The 27,556-nt window shown below is 40.2% G+C and overlaps 3 protein-coding genes across 12 annotated transcripts in view; 2 read left to right on the top strand and 1 right to left on the bottom strand.

Annotated features, from left to right (window-relative positions):
- slc20a2 (solute carrier family 20 member 2) overlaps positions 1 to 7,050 on the top strand; it is a 40,169-nt gene extending 33,119 nt beyond the window's left edge. For 9 of the 10 annotated variants that reach the window (XM_026320933.1, XM_026320924.1, XM_026320930.2 and 6 more), the window contains exon 11: positions 1,811 to 7,050. In XM_026320933.1, coding sequence (XP_026176718.1) covers positions 1,811 to 1,975 — 165 coding nt within the window. In that variant the 3' untranslated portion in view covers positions 1,976 to 7,050. The remainder of the gene's footprint in view (positions 1 to 1,810) is intronic. The other variant, XR_003296461.1, reaches the window with a different exon arrangement.
- Positions 7,051 to 10,026: 2,976 nt separating this feature from the next.
- Positions 10,027 to 18,636, bottom strand: LOC113139313 (E3 ubiquitin-protein ligase KCMF1-like). Its single transcript, XM_026322422.1, has 7 exons — positions 18,486 to 18,636; positions 16,658 to 16,825; positions 15,258 to 15,397; positions 14,459 to 14,560; positions 13,061 to 13,241; positions 11,774 to 12,092; positions 10,027 to 11,493 (listed from the first exon to the last, which is right to left on the bottom strand). Exons 1-7 carry the CDS (start codon positions 18,499 to 18,501, stop codon positions 11,166 to 11,168), a joined length of 1,254 nt encoding a protein of 417 aa, XP_026178207.1. The 5' UTR covers positions 18,502 to 18,636; the 3' UTR covers positions 10,027 to 11,165.
- Positions 18,637 to 21,624: 2,988 nt separating this feature from the next.
- On the top strand, positions 21,625 to 26,598 carry lipg (lipase, endothelial). The gene is made up of 10 exons (XM_026322170.2): positions 21,625 to 21,960; positions 22,921 to 23,111; positions 23,341 to 23,520; positions 23,996 to 24,107; positions 24,210 to 24,428; positions 24,550 to 24,792; positions 24,999 to 25,119; positions 25,419 to 25,646; positions 25,733 to 25,837; positions 25,940 to 26,598. The coding sequence occupies exons 1-10, from the start codon at positions 21,870 to 21,872 to the stop codon at positions 25,950 to 25,952; spliced, it is 1,503 nt and encodes a 500-aa protein (XP_026177955.1). The 5' UTR covers positions 21,625 to 21,869; the 3' UTR covers positions 25,953 to 26,598.
- Positions 26,599 to 27,556: the final 958 nt, after the last annotated feature.

The following is a 27,556-nucleotide window of genomic DNA, read 5'->3' on the forward strand; positions in this document are numbered from 1 at the left end:
TGGGAATAATAGTTAAAGGAATAGTTTAATATTTATGGAAACATACTTATTCACTGCCTGGCAGAACAAGGTGAGACGGTTATTTTGTCCCGGGTAGAGCAGAGCAAGCTGTTTCACCCTGTTTAGGCTTCATGCTAAGCTATGGTAAGTAGCTGCTGACTGTAACTTTCTATTGACCAGACACATGTGAGCATGGTTTTGATCTTCTCGTCTAATTCTGCCAGAAAGTAGATTAGTATATTTCCTGAAACTATTACTTTAATTGGTAGCCTGTTTTGGGCGAGAGCATTAGATGTAACATGACTGAAAAGATACAGATAAAACTTTTAACGGTTTGCTAAAGGGAAACTGCAGTTGGCTCAAAACTGGCATTTAATTACTGATGATCAGTTTGTCTAAACATCAGCATTGTCATCCATACCTTATTTCATTTCTCACTTCCAAATACCCTAGTCTCTTCCCTAAAACCTCAGATAATCAGCTGCTATGCCAAAACTCTAAAATCGACTTATGGTTATAAGTATACAGTTGGAATTTGATTGATTTGCCACAGATATTGTCGGACAAAATCAGTATTTTAAAGATGTTACCGAACTTGTAATCATTTTCTGTCAATTTAACTACTGATAAAAATGACACTTCAGTCTTTAGAAAATATCTGACAATATCTGTCACAACTGACATCTTCCTGTCTGTGGCTGTGAGTGAGTGAGTGTGTGTGTGTGTGATTGGGCAGCAGTGGGCATCCATTTGATTTGGTCTCAGTTAAGCCAGCACAGAGTGACCATTTTGTGTATGTATTTGGCTCTTTGTTTGTTTGATGGTTTTTACTTTTGTCAAGGTAAAACTGAAACAATGCCCAGACCTGGAGTGTGGGGTGCTGCAGTGACTTGTTTTAAAAGCCCTACAAGAAACCTGAGTTCACGTTTTGTTACAAACGGCTGTAAACAATCATCATGGCCACAAAAATCCTAAATATCCAAGTAAAAGAAGATTTTAGATTAGAAATTACTACTTGACTAAAATCTTCCTGCCTGAAAATAATTTTATGGAAGATTGATTTACTGATTGTCTGCAGATATAACTGGTCTCTGTGGAACCAACCTTAAATGTTTATGTCTGAGCGAGGCAGACGGTGTCTCTCGTGTCTGTGGCCGTGTATGAGCAGGTGAACATGGTTTAACTCCCACCCACCTGCAGCATCACCAGAGCTGAAACCAGTCACTGCGCAGTCTGCTCCAACACACAGCTGTCTGAAATGTGTATGTGTCTCAAAATGTATTTTCATTCAGTGGTATTCTGGTTTTATAAAGGTGAGTAAAGAATGAGTGGAAGTCTGACATTTGCATTATCTGGGAAAAGTTCTTAGATTTAAAGCCTAATGCAGAGAAATACATTTTTTACACATGAAACCTGCCAGTGTCAGACGTCCACACACAAACATTTAATTTAGGTAGTAATAACTCCTATGATCGCTTGCTCTATCTAACAGACATTTTGTACCAAGCTTGTTTTGAAGAGCTGGAGACTTAATACAGGCTTTTCTGTTCATATACTGCTGCAGTCAGTTAACCCCTTTTTTCACATTTAAATCAATTACTTTCATACAGTTTTTGGTCTATTAGAGCTGGATACACAAATGTTAGATCTAATATGAACAAACTGGCATTATCTGAAAAAAAAAAAAAAAATCTCTATCATAAGGAAAGCCTGGACAGCCTGCAGCTCATCAGTGTTTTTGACTTTGTCAGAATTCATTCTGTGCTGCTGCTGATTGGTTTTCTTTCTTCCCCCCTGGCTTGGCCTCCAGGTGGGCTCAGTTGTGGCCGTGGGTTGGATCCGCTCCCAGAAAGCGGTGGACTGGCGCCTCTTCAGGAACATCTTCCTGGCTTGGTTTGTCACAGTGCCCGTGGCTGGCCTGTTCAGCGCTGCCGTCATGGCCCTGTTCGTCTACGGCATCTTGCCCTTCGTCTGAGGGCACACGGCTGGGAGGGAAAACTGAGGTGGAAAGCGAGTCAGAGAGAGTAGGAAAGCTGGGTAAAAAATCATAGCCGAAGTGTTAGGGGTGCAGTTGAAGGAGGAGAAATGAACAGAGGAAAATGGCAAGGGTGACAGAGAAGAGAAGGACAAGAAAGGGAGGAGCTGCAGAGGTTAACAGAGGGATTTGGTCATACAGTGGATGTGAGGAGGGTTGGTCCACATGCTGCCTGGCTCATTAATCCAGAGGTCTTTTGACTCTTTGAGTTTCTGATTGGTTTTTATTTATCCTCTTTCCTGGTGCATAAAAAAAGTTTTTGCAACCAATTTGTTCACTGTACCATTCAGTCTTCTGTACATAAGACCATAAAGTAGTGACGTTTAAAATAAATAAATGAACAATACAGAAAGCAAACAGCAAAAATAATCACATGGTTAATTCTGTGGTCCTTAGCTGACAAACAAGCCTGCAGTAAAACTGTCTCATTCTGCCTCCAGCTCCAGGTGGCATGGTCAGTCAATCGCTTATTATTCCAATATGCCAGAAAAAAACCTGTAGATATTGTTATTGGACTGAGTGTGATTTTCTGTAATGTGGCTTGCTTAAAGTTAAAAAAAGAAAAGTGCGTGTGGTTAACCAACCCATCCCATCATCTTACGTTTAACATGCTAGGCAGGTAAAACTTGGGCCAAATGGAAAGAATGTCTTAGCAAGGTGTGGGAGGGGGCTGTCACTCTGCTTTTTTTATTTTCCACATGATACCATAGAAATCTGATTTGTTAAAGAGATGATTTTTGTCAAAAGTCCTGTATGTTTTTAGAGATGGATCTGATATTTTTTAATGATGTATTATAGTGTAATTTGTACTGTAAATACTGTGCTGATAAGATTTAGGGCCAGGCAGGGGTTTTTAATCTCATGGGGCGGGGGTGTCATGATGTCAGATTATACAGTATGTTTCATCCCAGTGGCTCACAGTAGAGTAAGCACAAACCTATCAATGCATATGTCATGGTATGGGTTACTGCTCTTTCAGTGGTTAGCCAGTAGTATAGTGATTGGTAAACAGTATTTCAATTTAAAGTAATGAGTCAAACCTGTTCACAATAGAGAAAGTTCCCCTTGATTTTACTGCATCAGTGAATTGAACAGTATTGACAGAAAATTCTTCCTTGAGAAAATGTTAAGCTGGGTTTCAGATGATATTTGAGAGGGGTTTAGGAGCAGCACTATGCCAAAATAAGAGCTGCCATGTCAGTATGAAAATTTGAAGTGGAAGTGGAACTATGTGGTTTAAGTGCAGCAGAAGCCAAAACACTGAAATGGAACAAACAGACAAATTCCCGCTCATAAGGTCGTATAACGTGATCACATATCTTCTCTCATATGCCTTTGTTTTCATTTCTCAGTTACTGGACTGACTGACCTGTGCACTGTCCATGTTTGGGTCATTTCATATCTCTAGCCCAGTTTGCTGGTCAGATTACTTATCTGGGTCAGTAGCCCTGAACATCAATTTTATATTCTCATAGAAATCTGAGATGTATTTCTCAAAATGCCTCCAAAAATGAAAGTGTCAGAACAGTGATAATCTCATATCAAACCCTAAAACATCAAACCCTGGGGTAGGTGGGGCAAAAAAAAGGGGATTCGACCCCAGCTGCACATGTAGCTCCTCGAAATGGCCTGCTGTCATTTGCTGTGCAGAAACATTTAGTCTATTGATCACCCACGTTTCAGTCTAAGTACTAAAGGTTTGCTCGATATCATAGGGTCAAGTTGAGGGTTGAATCAAAGTCCAGTGTTTGACGCTGCTCGTGGCACCAAAATATCACGAGACTTTTGTCCTGCACATTTGAATGAGGTGATATCACAGGTTTGGGTGGGTGGGTGGGGGGGGCTAGTACTGATCATCACCAGCTTTTAAACAGGGTCACCTGACCTGTAGATGAACAAAACTCTAAAGCTTTTTTTATTTGAACAAACTCAATACCAGGTTTTGCAATTGTTTGTTTTTGTTCTTTGTGGTGTGTTTTTTTTCCTCATAAACAAATCTGTGCTTAAGTAGCCACTTGCCTTGTAACAATGTGTTTTATTTTGTGCAGATACAGTAAAATAATTAAGTACTGTGGTGTTTACATTGTAACCATATTGTAGAGTATCTGAAAAAAAACTGTTGCCTAATGATGCCAATGAAAGAGAAACTATTAACCACAACTTTTTTTTTAAGTGCAAGTAAAAAAAAACAACCAGAAGTGTCTAGAGAGAGAGAGAGCGAGAGCAAATGTGTGCGATGTCTTTTTATGATTTAATATTTTTTATTTTCCGTCGTTGTAGCAGTAGTGCTAACCATGATCCCTGTCACTTTACACTGCTACTACAATGCATTAACACAACATGTATGGGTGCAATTCCATAATGAAGAGAATACTTAGAGAAATTTCATCAACTATATATTTTTCTACCATATCTGAGTTTTAACCTGGATGAGCTTCCAGACACTTTGGAAGACGCATGTTGGGGTGGATGAGGAAATGGGTAACCAGGGACTAGTTGTTATAAGATGACGTACTGAGAAGACTACCTTACTACAGGGTGTTGCCCTGCTGTCTCCACATACCACACTTCCTCTAAGCCCAGCGTGTTCTTCTAACATGTAGATTGACGTGTCGGTTGCCAATAGATCAGATTTTTAAATGACCATTTTTATTTTTGAATTGTAGATGAAAACACTTTGTAATTTTGTTTCCCTGCTGCTTTGATCATGAGCTGTGAGAGCAGGACCGCATCTTGCTAAACCAGGACAACTTCTCACTGAAGGCAAAATCTAGAAGCAGAAACTTTGTAGTTGAGAAACTTATCTTAAACTTGGTAAAACTGGACTGTGAGGACATTTGTTTCCTTGTTTTGGTAGGTGACCACTCTTGAAGCTCATACTTTTTTTTACTGCCGTGTGTTGCACAGGGGGCTGCACAGGGGGAGCGGGTTTGTTCAAATTCTCTTTGTATCCTTACAGCACAACAGAGGAGCCTGGGGGAAGTTTAAATAGAAATCTCATGATGCACAAGCAGTCTGACCTCATTTCCCAAAACATTTTAAGATCTAAAGCTCATAGGAGACCAGCTTTTTTTCCTCCTCTTTAAAGCGAGCCTGTGTAACAGCTAACCTAAGAGATGATAGTTAATGTGCTAAAGTATGCTAGACAAGAGACACAAAGTCAGGACCGTAGCAATATCTATGTTGTTTGCCAACATTGTCATGGTCACACCAGCCCCAACAGGACTGTAGCAACAACACTGCTAGAGTGTGCTAACTGAACAAAACTGTGTTGTGTTGCTTATATATCCAGTGTTATGTTTTATGTATCTTTAGGAAAGCTACGAGAAAAAACTTGTTTATAGGTGCAAGCTTTGTATTCTAATATAAGTGGACATGTACAGCTTTGCTCAGCTGTAATGGCTGAGCATCCTATAGCATTTTAACATTGATAAAAGTGATTGTTTTGTTAGCATTTGATAACTACATCTACCATGAGTCTTAATCATAGCAGTAAAAACTCATGGTAGCTGCTGTTGCTGAATAACAAAAGTCTTAATTTGTTCTTGGTTATGTCTAAAACCATAGTAGTCGTTCATAGAACTTGGATATAAAATCACAGAAATGATCTCTCAGCTTGTTAAAGACTGATGAAATATTTCTGTGTCCAAATGCCTTGTTTGGATAACAACATAAGTGTGTTGTTCTTGCAGGGATTGAACAACAAACGTTCTTGTTGCATTATGAGCTTTATTTGTCAGTAGATGGAGGTCAGTCAGCACGCTCTAAATATCTGTGCCTGTGCATCATCAAATTGCTCTGCAGGCCCCCTTTGTAACTTACACTGTCATTTCTTTTCTCATGCATTTCAGTCCTGATAGGCCAAAAGGGATGCACTGCTCAAGACAGGTAGGGAAAGTGAAAATTGCCCTCTGGTGGTAGCTTTGAGAAAACACAAAACTCAAAATTTAATTAAAAAAAAAAACCAAACTAGGGCTACAGGGTAAATATCAAGGCTCATTTAAAGGTTAAAGCCCCCTTCCTTTTCCTTGTTCATTCTTTATTCACCTTCCTATCAATACAAAGAGCAACGTTTGAAATAAATACATAAATCTTGTGAAATAATGAAACATTTAAAATTAGGCAAAAGTTGGAGGAAATAATTTCTCACAAGAAGCTTTTTGAGAAAATGTTTTGAGGGCTGTTGAATGAATCAGAGCTTATTACATCTAATTATCATCTCAATTATAAACCTGAGGAAAACACAAGAATTGTTCTGGATTATATAAGTATTTATATATTAAAAAAAAAAAAAAAAAAGGTTTGGTATGAATGCAGCCACTTTCCCTTCCTGTAGAGAGGGACAGCATTTTAGACCAGTGTGTTTCAGCAGATCAGTATAAATCGGTGAGTGGTGTAGTTGCCATTGAGGGAGTTATTTTGCTTCAGCTGCATTTTAACTGTTTCATATGTTTTTGGAAGAGAAAGACTACAGAAACAGAATGTGCCATTTCTTCCTCCCTGAATGTGCAATACAAGCTCTTTCTCGTGAAGGTGCAGCTACATTGCTGTCGCTCTGTGGTCGTGTAGCTGCACCTGCTGTACTGTAATAGTGCCCCCTCCGCTCTTTGTGTGGAACCTGTACCACCTCATTTGGGTGGAGGGGCATCAGTCCAGACCCTAATCAGGATGTGGTGTGCTGTCTCTAGTTCTCTGGAGTGTTTTGTAATAGAATGTGCTCCTTGGCTGGCCTGCAGGCTTTACAGCTCTGTGTTGTCTTTTTACTGTTTACTGCTATTTAAATGTCCAGTCCTTCAAAACTACAAAAACAAACAAAAAAAAACAAACAAAAGAGGCAAAAAAAAAACATCGATGAATTAAAAAACATCAAAATAAACTGTAGCCTGCTTCTATGAAACCTTAAAGCTCTTCTGATTTGCATATATCGTACTGTAATGTTTTATTTAAGATTTTAGTGAAAAAATGTCTGCACTTAAAGTAAATTATGGGAATTAAAATTACAAAGAATACTTAAATTCAGCTGTTTGTGTGTCTTCTTTTTGGAAAGATGTGTGTGAGTTAAAGACATGATGCTTAACAACAAACTGGAAATGCTTGAAACCATTTTTTATACCTCACAGACTGTACTGGTGCAGTAAAATCGGCCTTGTTACCTTAAAAATTGTACATCCCTACCTCTCACCAAATATAAGGGGTGATCTGCAGGTTGTTGTCAATATTACCTTACATGTGAGCTGATAAATAACAATTCACTGTACAGAAATGACTGGAGAGTCACCAGTCTATAGTTTCTTTGTTCTGTTTCATTTTTCAGCTGTTATTTGGTTGCAGTTGCTGATGTTAATATTGAGTTTTTAGACAAAAAATGTTTTTTTTTCTTTTAATTTTCTGTTTTTCATGATACTGTGAAAGACTCATCCATGGTAGACTTTAATTTCTCAACAAATCGTTTTTTTAAAAAATGTTCTGTTGTAAGCCAGTCTCATTATGGAAATATATAGGTGCTGGATTCTTTAATTGTGCTTGACAACACTGTTTAAAACATTAGAAATTCACTTTCTCTTTGGTTATGCAACTGTATATGTGCAGTGTATTATTGTGCCCTAAAACATTTAATGTTGTGGTTGTGTGTCTGCTCATTTCCACCCACTTTGCATGCGTTTGGTTTCCTACAGCAACCGACCTCTTTAAAGCCCGAATGAATCTGTCAGATCTTTTCAGGCGGCTGTTATTTAGGGTTTAGAGCTAGGATAATGATTTGGTGACTTGGCACAGACTGCAGTCCAAGTTCCCAGCACTGTGGCTGTCTGTGCTGGGTTTAATTTGAGACATCTCTGCAGTTACGCTGAAAAATGCTGGTGTGGGATAATGGTTTCCATTACATGTTGGTCAAATCGGTAACTAACATGATTTGGAAACCATAAGCTCCCTGCAGTCAGGGGTTTACAGTGTTTCACTAACAGAGACATAGTTCATGCTCTGTGAAAGGGATTTGCTCATCTTGATTTCTTCATTTGTGGTTCTTGTGTTCATCTTAATTGACAGCAGAAAGCCCTACAGCTGTATTAATAATGTGGCTCCTGCACACTGTTAAAAGTCTCACCAGGGAACAGGCTGCATGTTCATTTAACCCAAGTTTGAGGTTTATAGTTACGTTTAAAAAGCATTCTCTCTTTAAAGTATAAGTTAATTATATTTTTAAACATGAGAGAAACTTGTACCCTTTGTTGTCATTCCAAGAAATGATTGTTTCCCAGGCTACTTCCTCTACTGTCTTCAACCTCTGGTTTACATTTGAATGTAAAACATTCAGTTGTAATATGTGGATTGTAATTGTATCAGCCCCTGTGTTTTTGAATGCATTCACAACCATTTAAAATGGATTGTTTTCTAACGCAGGGAGAATCTGAACCATTACTTTTGCATGCACATTGGAGACATGAAGGTTTCTTAAGTTAAACTCTTTCCATCCAATTATCAGATGCCTTTAGGCACACTCAGTAAAGACTGAAGATCAGATCTGTTAGATTTATGTGCATCAAACCCCCTGAGATTTCAGCATGTGTTTAAAGTTTAGCCGAAATCCAATTGCATCTTTTTCATCTGCTACAGCTGCTGTGCAGGTATATAGTATCTATCCAGCATGTTTTTGTTTGATCATCTGCATTATCCACCAACAAATATTTTTAACACTCTTTTCCTATGTCAACTTTCAGTGTGTGTGTGTGATATTGATACGTAATAATCTGACAGACCAGGAGAAAGCCCCATACCAAGAAGAATGGAAGGTTCACTGCTTCAAAAACAGTAAGTGGATCTTGAGGTTTCTTTTTTTTTTTAACATTTGGCAGACTGAGTTCCTTGCTTAGATGGCAAAGATCTGGATATTTTTTTGCTACAGTTTCATTCTATGCACTTTATTTATCTGTGTTAATGCTACATAAATTTTACACAAAACACATAGTTGTCAGTTTATATTTACAGCATTTGTGCAACAAATCCTCTCTATGTAACGCTAATAGAGTTCAGTTTCTTGGTAAAACTCATGGATCATTATAGAAGATATAGTTTATGCTGCTGCTGAATTGTAGATTTTATTGTTACACTGGTTTTTCTATAATGTCCACTTAAATCAAATAGGGTAGGCTAATTAAAAGAATCACTTCTCTGTATAGTTCAACAACTGCATGAACTCTTGTTGCACAAAAATAATTAGAAATTGTGATGAAACTGACAACTGTGCTTTCCATAATAATGGTAGTATAACAACTACTCTGCTCTGAGTAGTTGTGAAAGCACTTTTCCCTATTTTTGAAAATTTTCCAAATGAAATAATAGACTGTGAAAATAATCAGCAGTTCAATCCAAAATGAAAATAACCATTAGTTGCAGCCTGTTATACTGCTGTTACAATTACCTCCACCACCTACAATAGTAAGTCTGTTTCATTTATGCATGATGATCTAATTATATTTAATAGTCAAATACATTTCTTTTGCGATCCTTCGCTTGTGATGATATACTTTTATCTAAGACACCTTTCATGAATTTTTACTCTGAAGAATACTTTCATAATGTAGCATTAGTACATTTATTTAATGGACCTGAATACTGATTCCACTCTGTCACCTGAAGCAAAACTCAGTCTGCCTCTCCATAAGTGCAGCGTCATTTCGGATATTACTTAAACTATCCGTTGTCAGTGGAATAATGTTATAGGACTGCAATGCTAAATATTCTGGGGACTATTCCTTTAAAGCTAAAACTACAGCATGTCTGTTTTAGTCTGGACTTTCGTTCTTTTAGTTCACTTAACTATCACCTGATCTTAAGTCCAAGTCTGATGTTGCACTGTTGCTGTGAATGAGGATGACAAAACTAACTGAGATTGAACTTGACCTGTAAGATAAGTGTTTATTTTTACCATATGCTGTACATGCTTGCCAGGAAGTTAGCAACCGAAAAGTAAAAACACAAACCAGAGAGCAGGATTGGGTTAGTTCATTTCCATCCAAAACATTTTTATTGTCCTCCAAACTGAAAGGTTTACCCTGTGATTTGGCTTGTTCGCTGAGCCAAAAACATACATTGCATTTCTTCAGGTAGCAGTGGAGGCATACAAAGATCTTTTTGAGAGAAATTAATGGAAAGGTATACAGGATTCTCTCCTTCAAGTCACATGATGAGTAATCTTTGCATTCATGAGTAATGGAGAGATTAATTTCAGATCATGGGAAGCTTGAGAAAGTAGTATCTGGTTTTTTGTAAAAGCGAGATAGATGAAAAAAAACAAACCGTGTGAATGTTACACAAGGCCTGAAAGGGAAGAGACTATCTCATCTCTGTTTGCCTCCAAGTTGTGTATCATCTTTATGCAGAGCATCTGTAGTGTACACAAATGGACACTGGATATGCAATTCAAAACCAAAGTGCCCATGGCTGCTATAAAGCAAGGTCATGTGACCCAAAACAGGTGATGTCACACAAAGGGGAGGGGGTGGAGACTGGACATGAACAGAATGAGTGTGTGTTGCGGAAATGCCAGTGATGTGGCATTCAGCACCGTTAATTTACAGTTACTCAAGTGTCTGAACCAAAGAAAGACCTCCCCATCTAGTGACTGTGCAGTTCAAAATGGGCACATGGTGATTTAAGCTCATGCTTAAGTTGTGGTAAACCATCCAAGCACTTCTTTAATAACTATAAATACACAGCAGCGTTTTTGCCAGAGAGGTTTCTGTCTGCCTCCTCTCCCTGGGTGAATGTGTGGCGTGTTTGTCTCTTAAACGGCTTACTACGCTTGCTAGAGGAAACACGGGTTATGAGGAATTGATTATCAACTTTCATATAGATTTTTCTATAATATATTTATATAGTTATTTTTCTTTCTCTCACACACCCACCACGCTTGCTTGCTTTCACATTCTCTCATCTCACTACTTTTATTCAATGTACACAACGTAATAAACATGGGGTTGAGTGGGGAGCAACAGAGCTGAAATGACAATCACTGAGAAAAAAAAAAAAAAAGCCAAAAAGAACTGCAGTCTTTTTTTGTCATCCATTGGCAGTTGGACTGACTCAGAGTCAGCCAGTTACAATGGTTTGAGGGGAGGGAGTGGCCATTTCATCAAAGGGGTGGCGCAGGAGGCTCTTTCTTCGTTGGCGCTGTTTTAGTTGTTGTTTTTGTTGTCTTGGTAGTAGGGGTCGTCTCCTTCAGGTTGAGGTTCTCCAGAGCCACGTCCAAGGTCATGACCTCAACACAGCCCATGGCCTCGAAGTCAGCGAAATTCCGCAACGTGCTGGGACAGTCGTCCTCATCCTCGGAGGAGGAGGCCAAGGCGTCTTCGTCGGGCAGCAGTGTGGACAGCAGCAGCTCCGTCACAAACAGGCTCCTGTCGGCCCACTGGGCCTCACATGCCTGCCGCTCTGTCTCAGACAGCCGCGGTTCACCCAGCCTGTAGGAGAGAGTAATGAAAATATGACCTATGAATATGCCAGTATTGTTAATTTCAAAAATGTAACTACTGGACAGAGATGTCTCCTACATCACTGAAAAATCCAATATCAGTATATATGTGTACTGCAGGTTTGAATTACCACACCACACTCATGCACGTATGAAATGCATTAAGCCAAACGTGTGATGTCTCAGAATCATTCTTGTAGATCCCACAGAAGAAACCAAGGGCAAAACATGTTCGAGTGGAGGGAGACTTTATGTGACGGTGGTCTCACCTGCTGAGTAGAAACTGGGAGTTATGTGCAGTATTCTGTGTGGTGGATTCAGGTGGACCCGGGTTAGGACTGGGGTTTGTATTGTGGTTGGCGCTTGGACTGGGGTTTGCAGCGGCTGAATTGGTATTGAGGATTGCATTGGCTCGACCACCGCCACGGGTGGCATTTCGGGCTGTCTCCAGTTGCTGACGCGCTGCCTGAGCCTGCTGGCGCTCTAGCTGGAGCTGCATCTGAAGCTGCTGGAGCTGGGAGGCCGAGGGCCCCGAGCTGAGCTGGCCACCCGCTGAACGTCGCACCCCTGACAACTGGGACAAAAGCTCTGAAGGAACACAATGGAGAAAACAATGGTTTCAAAAATGATAATTACAACAAGATGCAATGAGTTGGTCAATATTTATTTCTGTGCAGACTAAACCTGTATCACCTCCATGGCACAATTAGTGTGAAGAACAGCAGTCTTGAACAGTTTATCAGACAGCAGACACCCATGAAAGCACCTTCAAACACAAACATTTTATCTTCTGGGTCCCCCTTTTGTAGGATCAAATATTTTTTTCTGTGCTAGCAGTGTCATCCTATACATTATTTATATGTAGGCATTGCTCACCCTATTTAGGAAACACTGTTTAAACATATCACACAAACTCACAATTCTCTGAAACATTAAAACCTGGCATGTATAAGCCTTGATGTCAGTGAGCTAAAACCAGAAGTACAATCTAAAAAGACAGTTTCTGATTCACAAGTAAACATATAAAACTATGACTGAAAAGACACATGTACAGTACCATAAGACTTTGACCAGTGTGGCTATTGGCTAAGTCTGGACCTGTTCGTGAGGCCGATTGAACAGGGGGCCTCATTATGGCACAGCTGGAGCTGACAAAGTGAATGCCAAGTACCCAACTAGATTAAAATGGGGAACGGAATAAATTGCCACAGCAACAATTCTGCCTACACATTACTGCACCATCCACAGTGCCTGAAAGTACACACTGGAACATGGACCAATTGGTATAATCCTTTCAACTACAGGTACTTTGGTTGTACATATAAGGAACTATTTGTATTAAAACAACTTCCTAAATGTGTTTATGAAAGCCACAGCCCTGGTTTCATACTGTGCAGTAATGCTTTGCAACTGCAGCTAGATGATACTGAATTTAACAAGAAAACAGTTTCCTGGATGACTGCACTAATAAGAATACATGTTTTGTCTGACCTCTGTCCAATGCTCCAAGTCTTTTGTGTTTACCAACTAACTTCTGCGTGGGTAGTGGGACTGACCTGCTATGGGGTCCATGGCCTCTCTGCTGTAGTTGGAGCTCTGTGAAGAGCTCTGACTGGTGGAGAGCCCCCCTGTGGTGCTGCTGGTGAAGTGCATGTTAGACCGGCGGGCCCGCGGACCCCCCAGTCCACGACCAGGATGAAACATCCTCCTCACATGCCGCACCCCACTGGACTCATCGTGAAAAGCGCCCATTAAGGAACACACTGTACTATAAGTCAGAGTTTTTCATTATTGACATTATCTTTTCTGATTTTCAATCCAAAAAAATCAAACAATTTGAAAAATGCCCACCCTTTGCTCACAGAGTCCAATTTGCTTTGTTTTGTCTGACAAATTATCTAAAACCCACATTCAAGAAGCTGGAACCATCAACTATTTGGAATTTTTGGTTGCAAAATTACCTGAAATGACTGAACTGTATTAATAGTTTCAGCACAGAACCTGTCCCTCCTCTAAATGCTCACTACACTCAGGACTTCTGAACCAGCTGCAACATATTTTCATGGGATTCTCATGCAACCACAAACCCATGCACACCACACTGTGCACTCATAAACAGACTATGACCTGATGTTGTGGGGCTAAAAACGTGCTTGTTCCTTTTTTTCCATTTACCTACATTTTGCATCTTTTGTTTTCTCCATGGCAATTATTCAAAGTACTCTATAAATAGACTGCCAGACTGCTGTCATTTGAGTTTATCCTGGAGTGCAACTCGCACACCATTTCAGTTGGTTCCTGACAGGCATACACAGATGCTATTTCCACTCTTCACACAGTTTGATAAATAACTGAATTTAACACTCACTGCTTTACAGCTTCTCGAATTGGTCTCCTGTTCATGGCTCTGTTTGCAATTATTTGGACAGAAATCCACTAAAACATGACATGTATAATAGTTTTCATATGAAATGCACATTTAGCCTCACCTGAAATGAAATGAGAGTATGATATAACTGACTAATATGCTTCAGTGTGGCCTTATAGTTCTAATCAGATTAAGTTTGACTGTTCATCTTTTTTTTAAAAAAAACAAAACAAAACAAAACAAAAAAAAAAATCAGGTGGATGTGTGATCTCTGTCACTCAACTTCCAATTTATGACTAATTTGTTTATATCCGTCCATAGTCTTAACTTTCATTGACACAGAAACTCTTTTGGTGCCTCTAACTGGCACAGCCTTTTGTAGTTGTCAGCACTGTGTCACCTCACTGCAGTGCTTATGGCAGAATAAGTGCAATCTATTAGGAATACATACATACACCATAAATAAATATCTGATTACTTTCTACACATAAAGCTTGAAATATAAATATATAAGATAATATTGTAGCTAGGTCAGTGTCATCAGTGTCATGTCTGCGGAAGTGGGACTGCCAAGTAAAAAGGATATCAAGTCTCTGGGTGCTCTGTGTTCAAGTGTGAGATGAGCAGCAAAGTCATCTGTCACGTGATTTGGGTCTCCACCTGGCAGTGCTGCACATATGGGGCAGATCTGGAGGACAGGAAGAGAAAATGTACACATCAATATTAGCACAGTTCACTGCACAACATTCACCAGTTGGTACGGGTCCTCCTGAACAAACACAGATTGTCAAAACCCCAAGAGATACACAGTGAAGGTGCCAACTGATTTGAATGTTTGACAGTTTGGTGAGTAAGTTACTGATAGAAAGTCTGCCATCAAAAATAGAATAGTGAGTACTTGGACCTCTCTCAAGCGAGTCTGAACAACCTGCCATCGATTCACATATGATTCTATGATGAACAGAAATTAAGACTGTCTGGAAGACGAGAGAATTGCACAAAAAAATATAAAATGTCAGACATTAAAAAAAGTCAGCTGTCATGTAAAGAATAAGCCACATGAGGTTCTTCAAAATATTTCCCAGCAGTTAAAACCAATATTTTCCTGTTCTCTAAAGGAAAACAGGACTATCTATAAACTCTGCTACACAGTCTACCTGACACCAGAACTATGCTTTGACTGTGACTTTGTGAAGCAAGACCATGCATAGTTTGAAAAGCTACAGGGTACTCTAGTAAGGACATTCTCATACAAAAAAAAAAAAAAAAAATTATGGGGCATATGTGGAAAATCAACACAGATGTTAATTTTACCACATGTTATGATCCTGCAAACATCTTGCCATGGTTTTACAGATGGATGTGTGTGTCCATCATCAACTTACCACTTCTGTGGAGGTCTCTGTGTGCTCTGCAGCCACATGCTCCTGCAGTGAAATTTCTGTGTAGCCCATCCTGCCACAGTAGGGACATGTGAAGGCCTGTGGCTGCTCCACCGAGAACGCTTCTCCACCATAGTACAGGTCTGGGGGTGGGGTCAAGAAGGACATTGCATTCAGTGTCAGTGTTTCTGTGTGTATCACCTGCAAGCCCATTCCAAGAATTGCAACAAAGGACCTAAAAGTGATACAAAGGACTAAACTTTCATCTTAGCTACCACAGAATCATACATGATAAAAGCTTGTTTGACAGGCTGAGGCTTCAAAATGTTCTTTTTAACCAGGGTGTAACCATATATAAAGTCACAGTGAAGGCCATTTGGACAAGATTAATTATTAAATGGGTTCAATTCAGGTTTCGTTGAGAGACTGTTTCTAGTTAACTACTGCATTTTTTCCTGTCTTGTCATTACAGGAAACATTCTCTTGCCTACTTGCATAAACTGTTGTGTTAAAAGAGTTTACTGCCACAGCTAGCCTGCTGACCAGTGACATGTTGAAGTTATGGTAAACATGTTCGTAAATAGTTATATATTTACACATCAGACACAGACCAAGCTATATTTCGGTGTTCGGCAGGTAAGGTAGGCATGATCTGCCCATGACAGTTATGAAACTAAACCAGAAAGGGTTTTGCAGGCTGTAAAACCAAAACAAAGAGTGTTAGGATCCCTAGAGCTGATATAAGAAGCTGGACTACAACAAGAACTTACTTTACAGGTAATTATTAAAAACATATGGCATCAAAACTACTATTTTTCAATTCTACCAATAAAATTAAATGCACCACTGTATGTAAACAGAAGATCCACTATGGAAAGCACATTGCAAATATACACACACACACACACAGAGAAGCTTGCACCTTCTGCTGTGCTCTCTGTTTTGGCACATTCTGCCATGGCAATCTTGCCACTGCTGTATCACCCATCACACCATCCATACATACAGTATATGTAAACATGCTCACTCTTCATATGCAGTTAATGTCATCGTTCAACAGTTCAGTCAGTGCTGATGGTCAGCTTACAACAATGTCTGATTCACAAGTGACAATGAGATTAGTTTATAGATACACTGTGTATCCGGTTTGGGGTTAATCTTAGAGCTAAACTCTGGAGATGCAGCAGATGGTAATACATTATGTTCAGCATCAGTGTTTTCTGGCCTGACTGTTTACCGAGACAGACGAGAGTTTTACCAAATATTATTAGCCACAACACCAAATAACACAATAGTAACTGACAGACAGCTCCTACAACACAAATTCAGACTGTCCAATTTTTTACAACCTGAACATGAACTCTGCTCATAACTAGCCTGACATGAAAATCAACTCTACTTACCAAAGTCAACTCGAGTTAATATACACTGCATGGGATGCTCTGTGGTGTGTCTTGTTGTGGTTGCACCACTCTCATAGCACGATGCGCACAGATCGTAGTCGTAGCAAATTAAACATTTGTACCGCCGACCTCTGAAGTTGCCTTTTAAACATGCATCGCAGCTCACACCTAAGGGAACAGAGACAAAAAGGGCAAAAGAAAGGTTAGATGATGGATATTTATTTCAGCTTAGATTGAGTTGGTAACCATATTTATATGTCTTATGCACAGTTCATTTTAAAATTCAATAATGCCTTCCAGCTCATACATGCTCCATATTTTTATTACTTTAGAAGGCACATATTCAAGAATTACAGCATCTAATTTTTTACTAAAATGGTAACTATATGCTTACAAATACAAGGAAACACATGCTGAAATGTTTTTGATTTTTCTATTTTGGGTATTTTATAAAAAAAAAAAAATAACGAACACATGAAAAACATAAAACAGTCCTGCAATGAGCACTACTACTGCTGTATATTTCGTGTCTGATTGTTATACAAGTGTATTTTCACAACAGTATCACCTTCATTATCAGCAGCCTGAGAAACTATTTAAAGTGTCACATAGTATTTCATGTTATTTTATGAACATTGCAGTTATCATGCATGTCCACCACCCACAGCATCTTACCCAGGCGACAGACTCATAGACTAATATCTAATTCACCTTTCAATGAAACTACAAGGAACACTCGACCCATTCATAAAACCAACACCACCTGCTCTATGGTTAAAAGGTTTTACCTGGGATTAATGGGACCCTCTGTGTCCCGGTTAAGTCCAGGCATTTCTTGACTGACTGGGACAGTCGTGCAGTGTATTGTATGACAACAGCCTGTCTAAACTCCTTCATGTCTCCATTCACAGCTGACAACCTGTCAAAGCTCACAGCACACCTCACCCTGAAGGCAGCGGCAAAGACACTGACTTGGTGTTTGGTACATTTTCCAAGATAAATCACTGAGAGACAACTGACAGAGAGGCTACTGACAGAGAGACTGTCAGCAACACGGGCACACAAAGTAAAGGCCGCTGGGGCCTGATGAACCTTCGCTGCTGGCTAATGTTAACTTATCCATTTATCAAATAAACCAGCTAATACCGTTAACTTAGCTGACAAGCCAGTCGGCTGTGGTAGACCTAACCTAACTCCACTTTTTCCCTGTTGTGAGCTGAAACACCGACTAACAGTGTTTACCAGACACGAACCACGAACTTCCAGCCCAACAAGGTTGGCGACAAGGACGGTGTGACAGTCGGCTTGCTAAATGAGAGTTAGCCTGCGAAAGTGGACTATACAAGGCCGGTTTCTACCAGGAAGGAGGCTAAAACTGGCTAATATTGACGGCGTGACAAGCTTCGACCCCGCAGTTAACTGGGGACTGGCTGTTTCCTATTCTCGGCACTCCCCCTGGCTGCTCGTAAACGTTAACCTACATAATCCATTAACACTTAGCTTGCAAGCTAGCTAGCCCCGTTAGCTCCCCTTAACTAGGTTCTTCCGCTTATAGATACAGCAACGCTGACTCCTGTAGGTTTTTTATTAAACATAAACGTCAAGTGTAAGATCTTTATTATTGAGTACATACACAATCAGTGGCGGCCATAATGCGCCCCAACGAAACTACACTGCAACCTCATTGCTAGCACCAGCCGACGTTAGCTAGGCTGGGCTGCAAAACAAGAAATCCTCGGCTAGCCAGGGTTAGCTAGCGCCGCTCCGTCCGCGTCATTAACCACAAATCCCGACCCGCTCCCTGCTGTGTCTCCGGTTCCGCTCTTACCTTCATGGCGGGACATCCTACGAACACTAACGCAGCCCCTCGCTCGGGCTCCCCAGCTTGCAATACAAAATAATACTAGTGTAGAGAAGAGAAGCCGGGGCTGGCTGGCTGTCCCTGGCCTCTTCCCTCATGAAGGATCCGGTCTGGCTCGCTGCCCCCCCTCCGCCTCCTGCTGTGTCACCGTGTGGTGCATTGCTCCTCTCTCCACACGGCGGCGCTGTTGTCCCACTTTTGCGCCAAAGGTTGTCTTTGCTCACCCACAAAGTTATTTTCATCCTTAATATACAAATTCTCAAAATTTTGCTCCTTCTCGATTGTTCTGAGCAGAAATGTAATATGTAAAATGTCTTCACCTGCTTCTAGAAAATACTGAGCCTCCAGTTTAGGATCACAGAGCTTTGTTTTTCCTTCTCACAATTTCACAACTCCTCGGATTTATTTTGTGAAGAAGCTTGATCCTAAATTAGGTAGCAAAGTAGTGAAATAATAACAAGCTAATGTGATGAATAATATTAATCATTTATTTTAAAACATTTGAATGTTAATGTTTCTGTACATTAACCCAAGTAAAAATTTGGGAAGCATATATTTTTGTCTATTAGATTGTTTTAATATTCCACAGTGCCCCATTGTTGGGTTTTGCCAGGCAGACCTTGACAGGTCAGCACAGTGCAAATCAAACTGACACTCTGAAAGTGGGCAGCTGGTAGAGGTATGTGGATAGAAAAAATAATAATTACCCTGCATGAGAAGTAAAGTAAATATAACATCCAGTGTCTGACGTCAGATTAGTTGGAAAGACAGATTCCAAGGAGTGCCTGAGCTTTTTGGGAAAACTAAATACTTTCTGTCATTCTCATGTTCAGATGAGGAGCAGGTTTTAAAGTAGAACCTACTAAAAGCAAATGTTTAATAAATCATTTTTATTTTTTGCATAGAAAAGTTCTATTTCTGACAGCAAAGAAACAGTTTGGAAATCTGTCTGCGTGAACCCATTTTATCATTAATAATATTGAATTACTGTGTAAAAAAAAAAAAGCTCAGCGTTACACTCAGGCAATGTCCCCAGGGTTATTCTGTCTGATGCTCACTTGTTTACTTCGTTTGTCCTATGCTCCATTTTCTGCCAACAGTTTAACAAAATGCAAGTCAACTGGAAATTCTCTGAAATGCATAGATGTGATGAACCAACCCATGACCCTCTTTCCCCCAGAGATATTACCTGCATGAAGACGTCCAGTCTGCAAAGGATAAAACATTTATTTCAGTCAGGTTGCCTATCTCTACACTTCATTGATTATTACCTTACCTCTTATATGGCTGCTTTGCATCACTTCCCCAGACCAACTGTGTGAATTTAACTTTCTTAAACATAACAATTTGCTACTGTAGGTTTAAATGCCAGTGGTAGGCAGCACTTTAAGGTAATAAGTTTATTCTCAAGCCCCATGTGAATTACAACAAGAACTGCTACCTCACAGTGTCATCATGTCCTTGATGAGCTTCCAGTGTTTTATAAGGTTAGATCAAGTCAAAGCATAGTCACTGCATGAAGCGTCAGCCAGAGACCACTGATGTCCATGTAGGAATCATTTCTTTTGATGCTAATGACCAGGGTGGATTTTACATTTGACACTTCACTGCATCAGCTCATCACTTGAACTCTAGTGCCCTCTGAAGATGCAGCGTGGCACACCTTCTGATTATTATTACTTCATAATAGATGCTGTTTGGTTGTGTGCTAAAAAGAGAAAAGGTTATTTTGGATGCTTCTGTATTACACTCAAGCTCTCCTCTTATGAAGAAGATAGATAGATAGATAGATAGATAGATAGATAGATAGATAGATAGATAGATAGATAGATAGATAGATAGATAGATAGACAGATAGATAGATAGATAGATAGATAGATAGATAGATAGATAGATAGATAGACAGACAGACAGACAGATAGATAGATAGATAGATAGATAGATAGATAGATAGATAGATAGATAGACAGAGACAGACAGACAGACAGACAGACAGACAGACAGATAGATAGATAGATAGACAGATAGATAGATAGATAGATAGATAGATAGATAGATAGATAGATAGATAGATAGATAGATAGATAGATAGACAGAGACAGACAGACAGACAGACAGACAGATAGATAGATAGATAGATAGATAGATAGATAGATAGATAGACAGATAGATAGATAGATAGATAGATAGATAGATAGATAGATAGATAGATAGATAGATAGATAGATAGATAGATAGATAGATAGACAGAGACAGACAGACAGACAGACAGATAGATAGATAGATAGATAGATAGATAGATAGACAGATAGACAGATAGATAGATAGATAGATAGATAGATAGATAGATAGATAGATAGATAGATAGACAGAGACAGACAGACAGACAGATAGACAGATAGACAGATAGATAGATAGATAGACAGATAGACAGACAGATAGATAGATAGATAGATAGATAGATAGATAGATAGATAGATAGATAGATAGATAGATAGATAGATAGTAAAAAGAATGCACTGAATAATTACATTTATTCATGGCAGTGACACAGACAACACACTGACCTGGTTTACAGAAAAGCTATTTAGACTCAAGGTGCTAGGGACTGTGGTGGATTTCCTTCTGTCTGGTGCTGCACAAAACTGTGTTCGTAGCCCAGACTCTTGCGTGAGTGCACCCATTCTTTGGCTCATCAATAGAAATTGGTTGGCAAGCTAAACTGATGGCTTTGCAGCGTCGCCATCCCCCCACACTGGATCGAAGCCTTTTAAACACTTCCATGGACGCACGGAGGGAGGGGGGGGAGGTTGAGGATTTCCCACGTATGATAATGAGCAGAGGGAGATTTTATTGTTCATACTGTAAGGTTAGATCAAGTCTCCTGTCCGTGCGCCTCTTATCTCACTGACTGTTTATTGACTATTTCTACACATTGTTTGAAGCCCTTATCTAAACGACCTTCACAGTGAGCCACGTTTAAAGGCAGGTTGCCTCCGTCTTTACAGCCGACCTACTCCACAAGGGTTAAACGCGCATGTGAGAAGCCTACTACGACTTCATTCAGCTTTGCCACGCCTCTCAACGTAAACAAACAGGGGCTTGACCAATGAGATCCACGATAGATCAGCCGATGATCAGATGACTCAAAGGAAAAACTATTTAAAACTCTAATGACACATTTACGCGAGTTTACACAGTTCCTGAGCACCAGCGCGGACCCGCGGCTCTGTTTCTCCTTGGATCTCCACTGGATCTAAACTCACTAACCTGTCACCCACCAGTAAAACAGAAAGACCCTCTGCACTCCCAGGAAGATTTTAAGGCCTTTCATCCGTCTATGACTGAGCGATGAATCAGAAAGCCCGTCTGCTGTGGATTTTCCTGCACTGTGCCGCTGCGCTTTTCTCTTCTGTTCGTGGGGAAAACTCCGTTCTTAAAGGTAAGTGATGGCCTAGTGTCTATTGTTCAGTCACTGCTGTCAAATTCTAACATGCCGCATCTAAAGTAGGTTTAATATGCACTTGTTAAAACCTGTGAATGAAAACAGCCTGACAAGCGTCAAAGTCAAATTTCCCCACGTCCGCACTTCATTCATTTGCCTTTTAGGCCATTAGGCAGAATAAGAACAAGTGTTACGGGGCCGAGTGGGCCAGAAAAACGGGAATGGACTCAAAAGCCAAGTCTGCGACGTGTCCTTTTCAGGAGAGCAGCAGGAGCCCTGTCCTGAAGAGGACACGCTATGCCAACTATCTGGAAATACGTCCCACTGGTTCCGCGTTTTACCCCGGGCCGCTCAGCAGCTATTTCATCCAGCTGAAGTCACTTCACCAAAGGGTGTTGGATTCATTTCAGTTCAGATCTGATGTTTCTGCTCTACACGGCAGAATGAAATGGGTCTGCCTTCAACTGGGTTTGGTTTTAATCTGGTCAGGAACCAAAAAGGCAGCCCAAATAAAAGCGTCACCCATGTTTCATTGTGGTCGGTTCATTAACGTGTTAAGATATTATGGAAATACCGTGAGCGTCCTGACTGCACCCTAAATCAGATACTTTAATTGTACAATTTCGGCGGCAGCCCTGTGATCCTCGTGTTACATTGAGAATAATGTGATGAGACCTGGCAGCAGATGTGTGAAAGCGGGGAAATAAAAGGGTGGTGCGACGCTTAGGCTCTGCGCCTGCGTCTTACACTCATCCGTCTTTATTATAGCAAATGTTTGCTGCAAACGCATGTGGATTGGGCCTGGCGCTCCCTGTCTCCGTGAGGATGATTGGACGAGTGGTTTCAGGACGACATGTTTGAAATGAAATACATTTTAGTGAGGTTTCTGTCTTTGTCCCACCTTTTAGATTGTAGATTAATCATGTTTCTCTTTGTATCCTGTTATTTTTTCCTCAGGTGAAGACAGTGGATTGGACACATTGTCCACAGACAGTAAGGTTCTCAATGGCATCATCAAGTACAACATGAGAAAAAATTTAGACCTGGACCAGGAAGGTTGCTACCTTCAGGCTGGCAAGATGGAGTGTCTGGAGGAGTGTGGCTTCAATGCTACAGCAAAGACCATCTTTATCATCCATGGCTGGACGGTACACATGATTTTAAAATGTTAACATCTTTACGTAGCTGTAACGCATCAACTGCTCTTCAGTCACACCTGGCAACATGCAACATCACCACACAAAGTAAAGGAAGCTTAAGTTTGAATGGGTGTAACTATTTGTTCAGCTGGAGTGCTTTGATTTTTAGGAATTTCTCATTTAACTGAGACAACTGGGTGCAGAGTGACTTACTCCTGTTCTGTTTTCTGCCCTTTAGATGAGTGGGATGTTTGAAAGCTGGATGCAGAAGCTGGTGTCTGCTGTGATGCAGCGTGAACAGGAAGCCAATGTTGTGGTTGTCGATTGGATATCAATGGCTCAGCAGCTGTACCCTGATGCAGTCAACCACACTCGAAATGTTGGCTTTGATATTGCCACCATGCTTAACTGGCTCCAGGTATGTAGTTATTTATGCTCAAATACTTCTACACGTTAACACTCGCAAATGGAAAATGAATATCCATTTTGTCATCTTAATGCTGAAGTTACCCTGAGGCAGTAGCATCAGCTCTTCCTGATGTGTATGTTTTAATTTGCTCCTCTAAGTACCATTAAAACAACGCTTATTAGTCAAACCAATTAGCATCAGTGTCTATTTAGCACTATTCAGCAGGCCTGTCACAAACTTGGACCAGTGAGGAAGGATTCTGGCATCCTGCCACATATTTGTAAACACAGAGAAAGCCTTTCCCATGGATACAAACCGAGACAGATGGTCATGGAAGGGACTGTAGGGTCTATCTGGGTTAACTGAGCTTGGCTAAGCTGCAGGCACAATTGGTCACTGGCTGAATTTGTCTTGTGGGTTTTTCATTCATGTCATTTCATTCATGATGGCAGCTGCTTATGTGAGGGTCATTTTTCTCCAACAGGATGAGAAGCAGCTGCCTCTGGAGAACGTGCATCTGATTGGCTACAGTTTAGGTGCTCACGTAGCTGGCTACGCAGGAACGTATGTACGAGGAACAATTGGCAGAATCACTGGTAAGTGAAGTGGAACATGAGTTGGCAGTAACAATTCATCAAAAACGGTGCTGGCACATTTTCCTGACCTCTGGTATTTTTTTTTTTTTTTTTTTAAACTAGGTCTAGATCCAGCCGGACCAATGTTTGAGGGTGTCGAGGAACACAAGCGCCTCTCCCCAGATGATGCAGACTTTGTAGATGTCCTGCACACATACACTCGAGAGGCCTTGGGTGTGAGCATTGGGATCCAGCAGCCAATTGGGGATGTTGATATCTACCCAAATGGTGGTGATGTGCAGCCTGGCTGTGCACTTGGTGATGTGCTAGCAGTGGCTACAAGTAAGTGCTAATGAAAAGACTGCATTTGAACTCAAGAATGTTTTCTTTCAATGTTTTCAACTCTTAAATTTTGTAGTGTACAGTGTTTTATTTTTCTGTCGTTGTCTTTTTCTTCCTCCAGATTTCATGGAGGTGATGAAGTGTGAACATGAGCGTGCTGTGCACTTGTTTGTGGACTCACTGATGAACAAGGACCATATGAGCTTTGCTTTCCAGTGCACTGGCCCAGACCGTTTCAAGAAAGGCATCTGTCTCAGCTGCCGCAAAAATCGCTGCAACAACATCGGCTACAATGCCAGAAAGATGCGCAAGAAGCGCAACAGTAAAATGTATCTGAAGACACGTGCTGACACTCCCTTCGGAGGTAAGTTGCAACAAGGACATGACCTGAAAGTCTTTTTTTAAACTACTCTTTACAACTATAAAACTGATAAGCAACTCTATCATATCTCAGTCCAGTTTCCTATCTTACCTCCATATTTCCCACCTTTTATGACTTTACTGTTGCTGCTGTAAACTACTACTGAACATGTCCCAGTGGGTCACACATGGTTTATGTTTTCTTTAAAGGATACCACTACCAGATGAAGATGCATGTGTTCAACAAGAAACAGGCAGACAATGCTGATCCCACCTTCTATGTCAAGTTGTATGGTGCACATGATGATACAACAAACATATATGTTGATGTGTAAGTAGAGAATTTATCCTACAAAACTTTTTTTTTTCCTATGACACTGCAGCATGTGAATGGCTTGGCTTCTGTGCAAACTGTTACCTACATCCTGTTGTACAACTGGTTTGTCATAGGGCCATTCACATACATTTGTGGTGCACGAGCTCATAATTAAGAAGGTTCATATTGATTCTAATGTAAAGTCATTTTTAGTGTTGGCTGTATAGTTTTAATTGATGCTAAAATGGAAGAATGAAAACATCTGTCTTCAGTTTTCTGGGAGTTTGTCTTAACCTGGTTTCTCCTTTGTCCAGCCATGATGACACTGTTGGTCTGAACCTAACAAACACCTTCCTGGTGTTTACTGAGGATGATATTGGTGATCTGCTGAAGATACAACTGAGCTGGGAAGGAGACTCAGACTCTTGGAGCTCTGTGTGGAAGAACATCAAGAAGTCATTCTGGGCCTGGAACACAAAGCCACCCAAACCTGTTCTTGAAGTTCGTCGTATTCGTGTGAAGGCTGGAGAAACTCAGCAGAAGTAAGTTGAACAATGAGGTTGAGTCCTTGCTAACTATGATTTTATTCCTCTGGTCAAACACTTAGGGTGCTGTTATGTTGTTGCAGGTTGACTTTCTGTGCCCAAGACCCTTCAAAAACTGAAATTTCACCAGGAGAGTCAATAACATTTGTGAAGTGTCGTGATGGATGGGAAGTGAAGCCAAGAAAACGGTATGAAAAAATGTTTAGCTTGTCAGAATAATTGGATCTTAACTGTAAGCTACCGTCCTATAGTTTGTGGTGTATAATTATTCTGCTCCTCTTTATCAACAGGCTGGTCGTGTAACAGCTCAGCACTTTGAGCAACCAGTGTGTCATCACCATAGGAGACCCAAAATGGATCAGCACAAACACTGCCTTCTCTTTGAGCACTTTTTGAAGGAGGAGGATGGATTTAATGCATGACTGGGAGGGGTTTAGGTCTCAGACTCTGGAAGGTTTCCATGGGTTTTTGAAAATAGACTCTGGTCTGTCCAGCGTACAAGAAGGCTATAAAACATCACACAGGCTGGAAGCAGAGACAGTCGTAAATATGTTCAGCTTGCTTGAGGAATACTGAAGTACAATCTGTGCCAGTGTGGAAATACATCAATTGTACTCACTGTACTGTACATTTTAAATATCCTTATTTATGAAAACATGGAAGCACTGCAAGACCAATGTTATTTATCAGATCACATCCCATAATGAAGCATGTTGAATGAGTTTCACCTAAATGCTGAGTGTCCAGTGTGAATGTGTGCCGTTTGTTGGTGTGCAATTGTTGTGCCTTTCTGCTGAGAGATTTTCTAATACACTGTAGGGAGTATTTGATATATTGCACATGATCTTCTTCCTGAGGTTTTGTGCATAATGTTACTGTATGTGGCTTTTTTTTGGGGTGTGTATGTACATAATGTAAATATTTTTTTGAAAAATTAAATTCACGTTATTTGTAGAAACACTTTGCCTTTTTGTGATTTGTCTCTCTGGGGAGTTGTAGTTCCCAAAGATGACTCACTTGAGTGATTTCCAATGCATTGTTTTGCGTCATGAAACCATTTTTTTTTTTCCCCTGGTAATTCTGAGGTTTTCACAAAAAATTGCGTAAAATGCTCTGTCTGAGCATCAACTTCACTGGTTTACCAACTCATGTTGGAGTAAGTGTTTGTAACAGGAAAACAAAAATGTTATTCTCAAAATTTAAAAAACTAGTAAATGCCCAATTGTTTGTGCTGAACTAGAAATGTACAATGCTGTACTCTAACATTTGAATTGGATTCTATCTTTTTCTTTGTAAAGTGTTTGCAATCACATGTTAATACATGTTCCCTGGTATTCCAATCTTTTGTCAGGAAGTAAAACCTCTGCAACAAACTATTTGAGTGAGTAATACTATGTCAGGCATGTTACAAAAACTCATTTTAACAAAACACCTGTATTTCTTGGAACAACTTTTTTGCTCACTCATATGCTTCTTGAACTTCATGCCAGAAAAACTGGATCCCAGAAACTCAGACACATCTTGTCATGCCATCTTCACTCGTACGTCACTGAAAATGCCAGGAAGGGGAGCAAAATGAGGAACACCTTCAAATATGCTCCACTTAACAGCAGGTGGTTGTCATTTCTTAGTGTTTGCAGAGTGAACTATGTCAGCTAAGATGTTTCACGCCTCTAGATTATTCTCTTTATAATCCTTTAATCCCTCTCATATTTTTAACGTTTTCTGGTTGTAATTATCTTCAACACTGTGACTTACATTGTAAAACTGACCTATTTTCAACCAAGTGAGACAACCTACAGTAACCCCACAAGTCTGCATCGCTGAGAAAATGGCACTGTTGTGCCCCTAACCAACATAACCACAAGGTTTTAAGGGGAACTCCAGTTACAACACAAAAACTGAAA

The sequence above is a fragment of the Mastacembelus armatus genome, chromosome 9 (genome assembly GCF_900324485.2).
Source record: "Mastacembelus armatus chromosome 9, fMasArm1.2, whole genome shotgun sequence".
Classification (NCBI taxonomy): Eukaryota; Metazoa; Chordata; class Actinopteri; order Synbranchiformes; family Mastacembelidae; genus Mastacembelus; species Mastacembelus armatus.

Bases quoted from the DNA above. Each gene is read 5' to 3' on its own strand.
- LOC113139313 (XM_026322422.1), bottom strand. The intron at 15,398-16,657 runs GTAAGTAGAGTT...CCCCACCCCCAG, and splicing joins ATTAACTCGAGTTGACTTTG to ACCTGTACTATGGTGGAGAA. The intron at 14,561-15,257 runs GTAAGTTGATGA...CCTGTCCTCCAG, and splicing joins CAGAGACCTCCACAGAAGTG to ATCTGCCCCATATGTGCAGC.
- lipg (XM_026322170.2), top strand. From the start codon at position 21,870: ATGAATCAGAAAGCCCGTCTGCTGTGGATTTTCCTGCACTGTGCCGCT. The intron at 24,108-24,209 runs GTAAGTGAAGTG...TTTTTAAACTAG, and splicing joins AACAATTGGCAGAATCACTG to GTCTAGATCCAGCCGGACCA. The intron at 24,429-24,549 runs GTAAGTGCTAAT...TTCTTCCTCCAG, and splicing joins TGTGCTAGCAGTGGCTACAA to ATTTCATGGAGGTGATGAAG.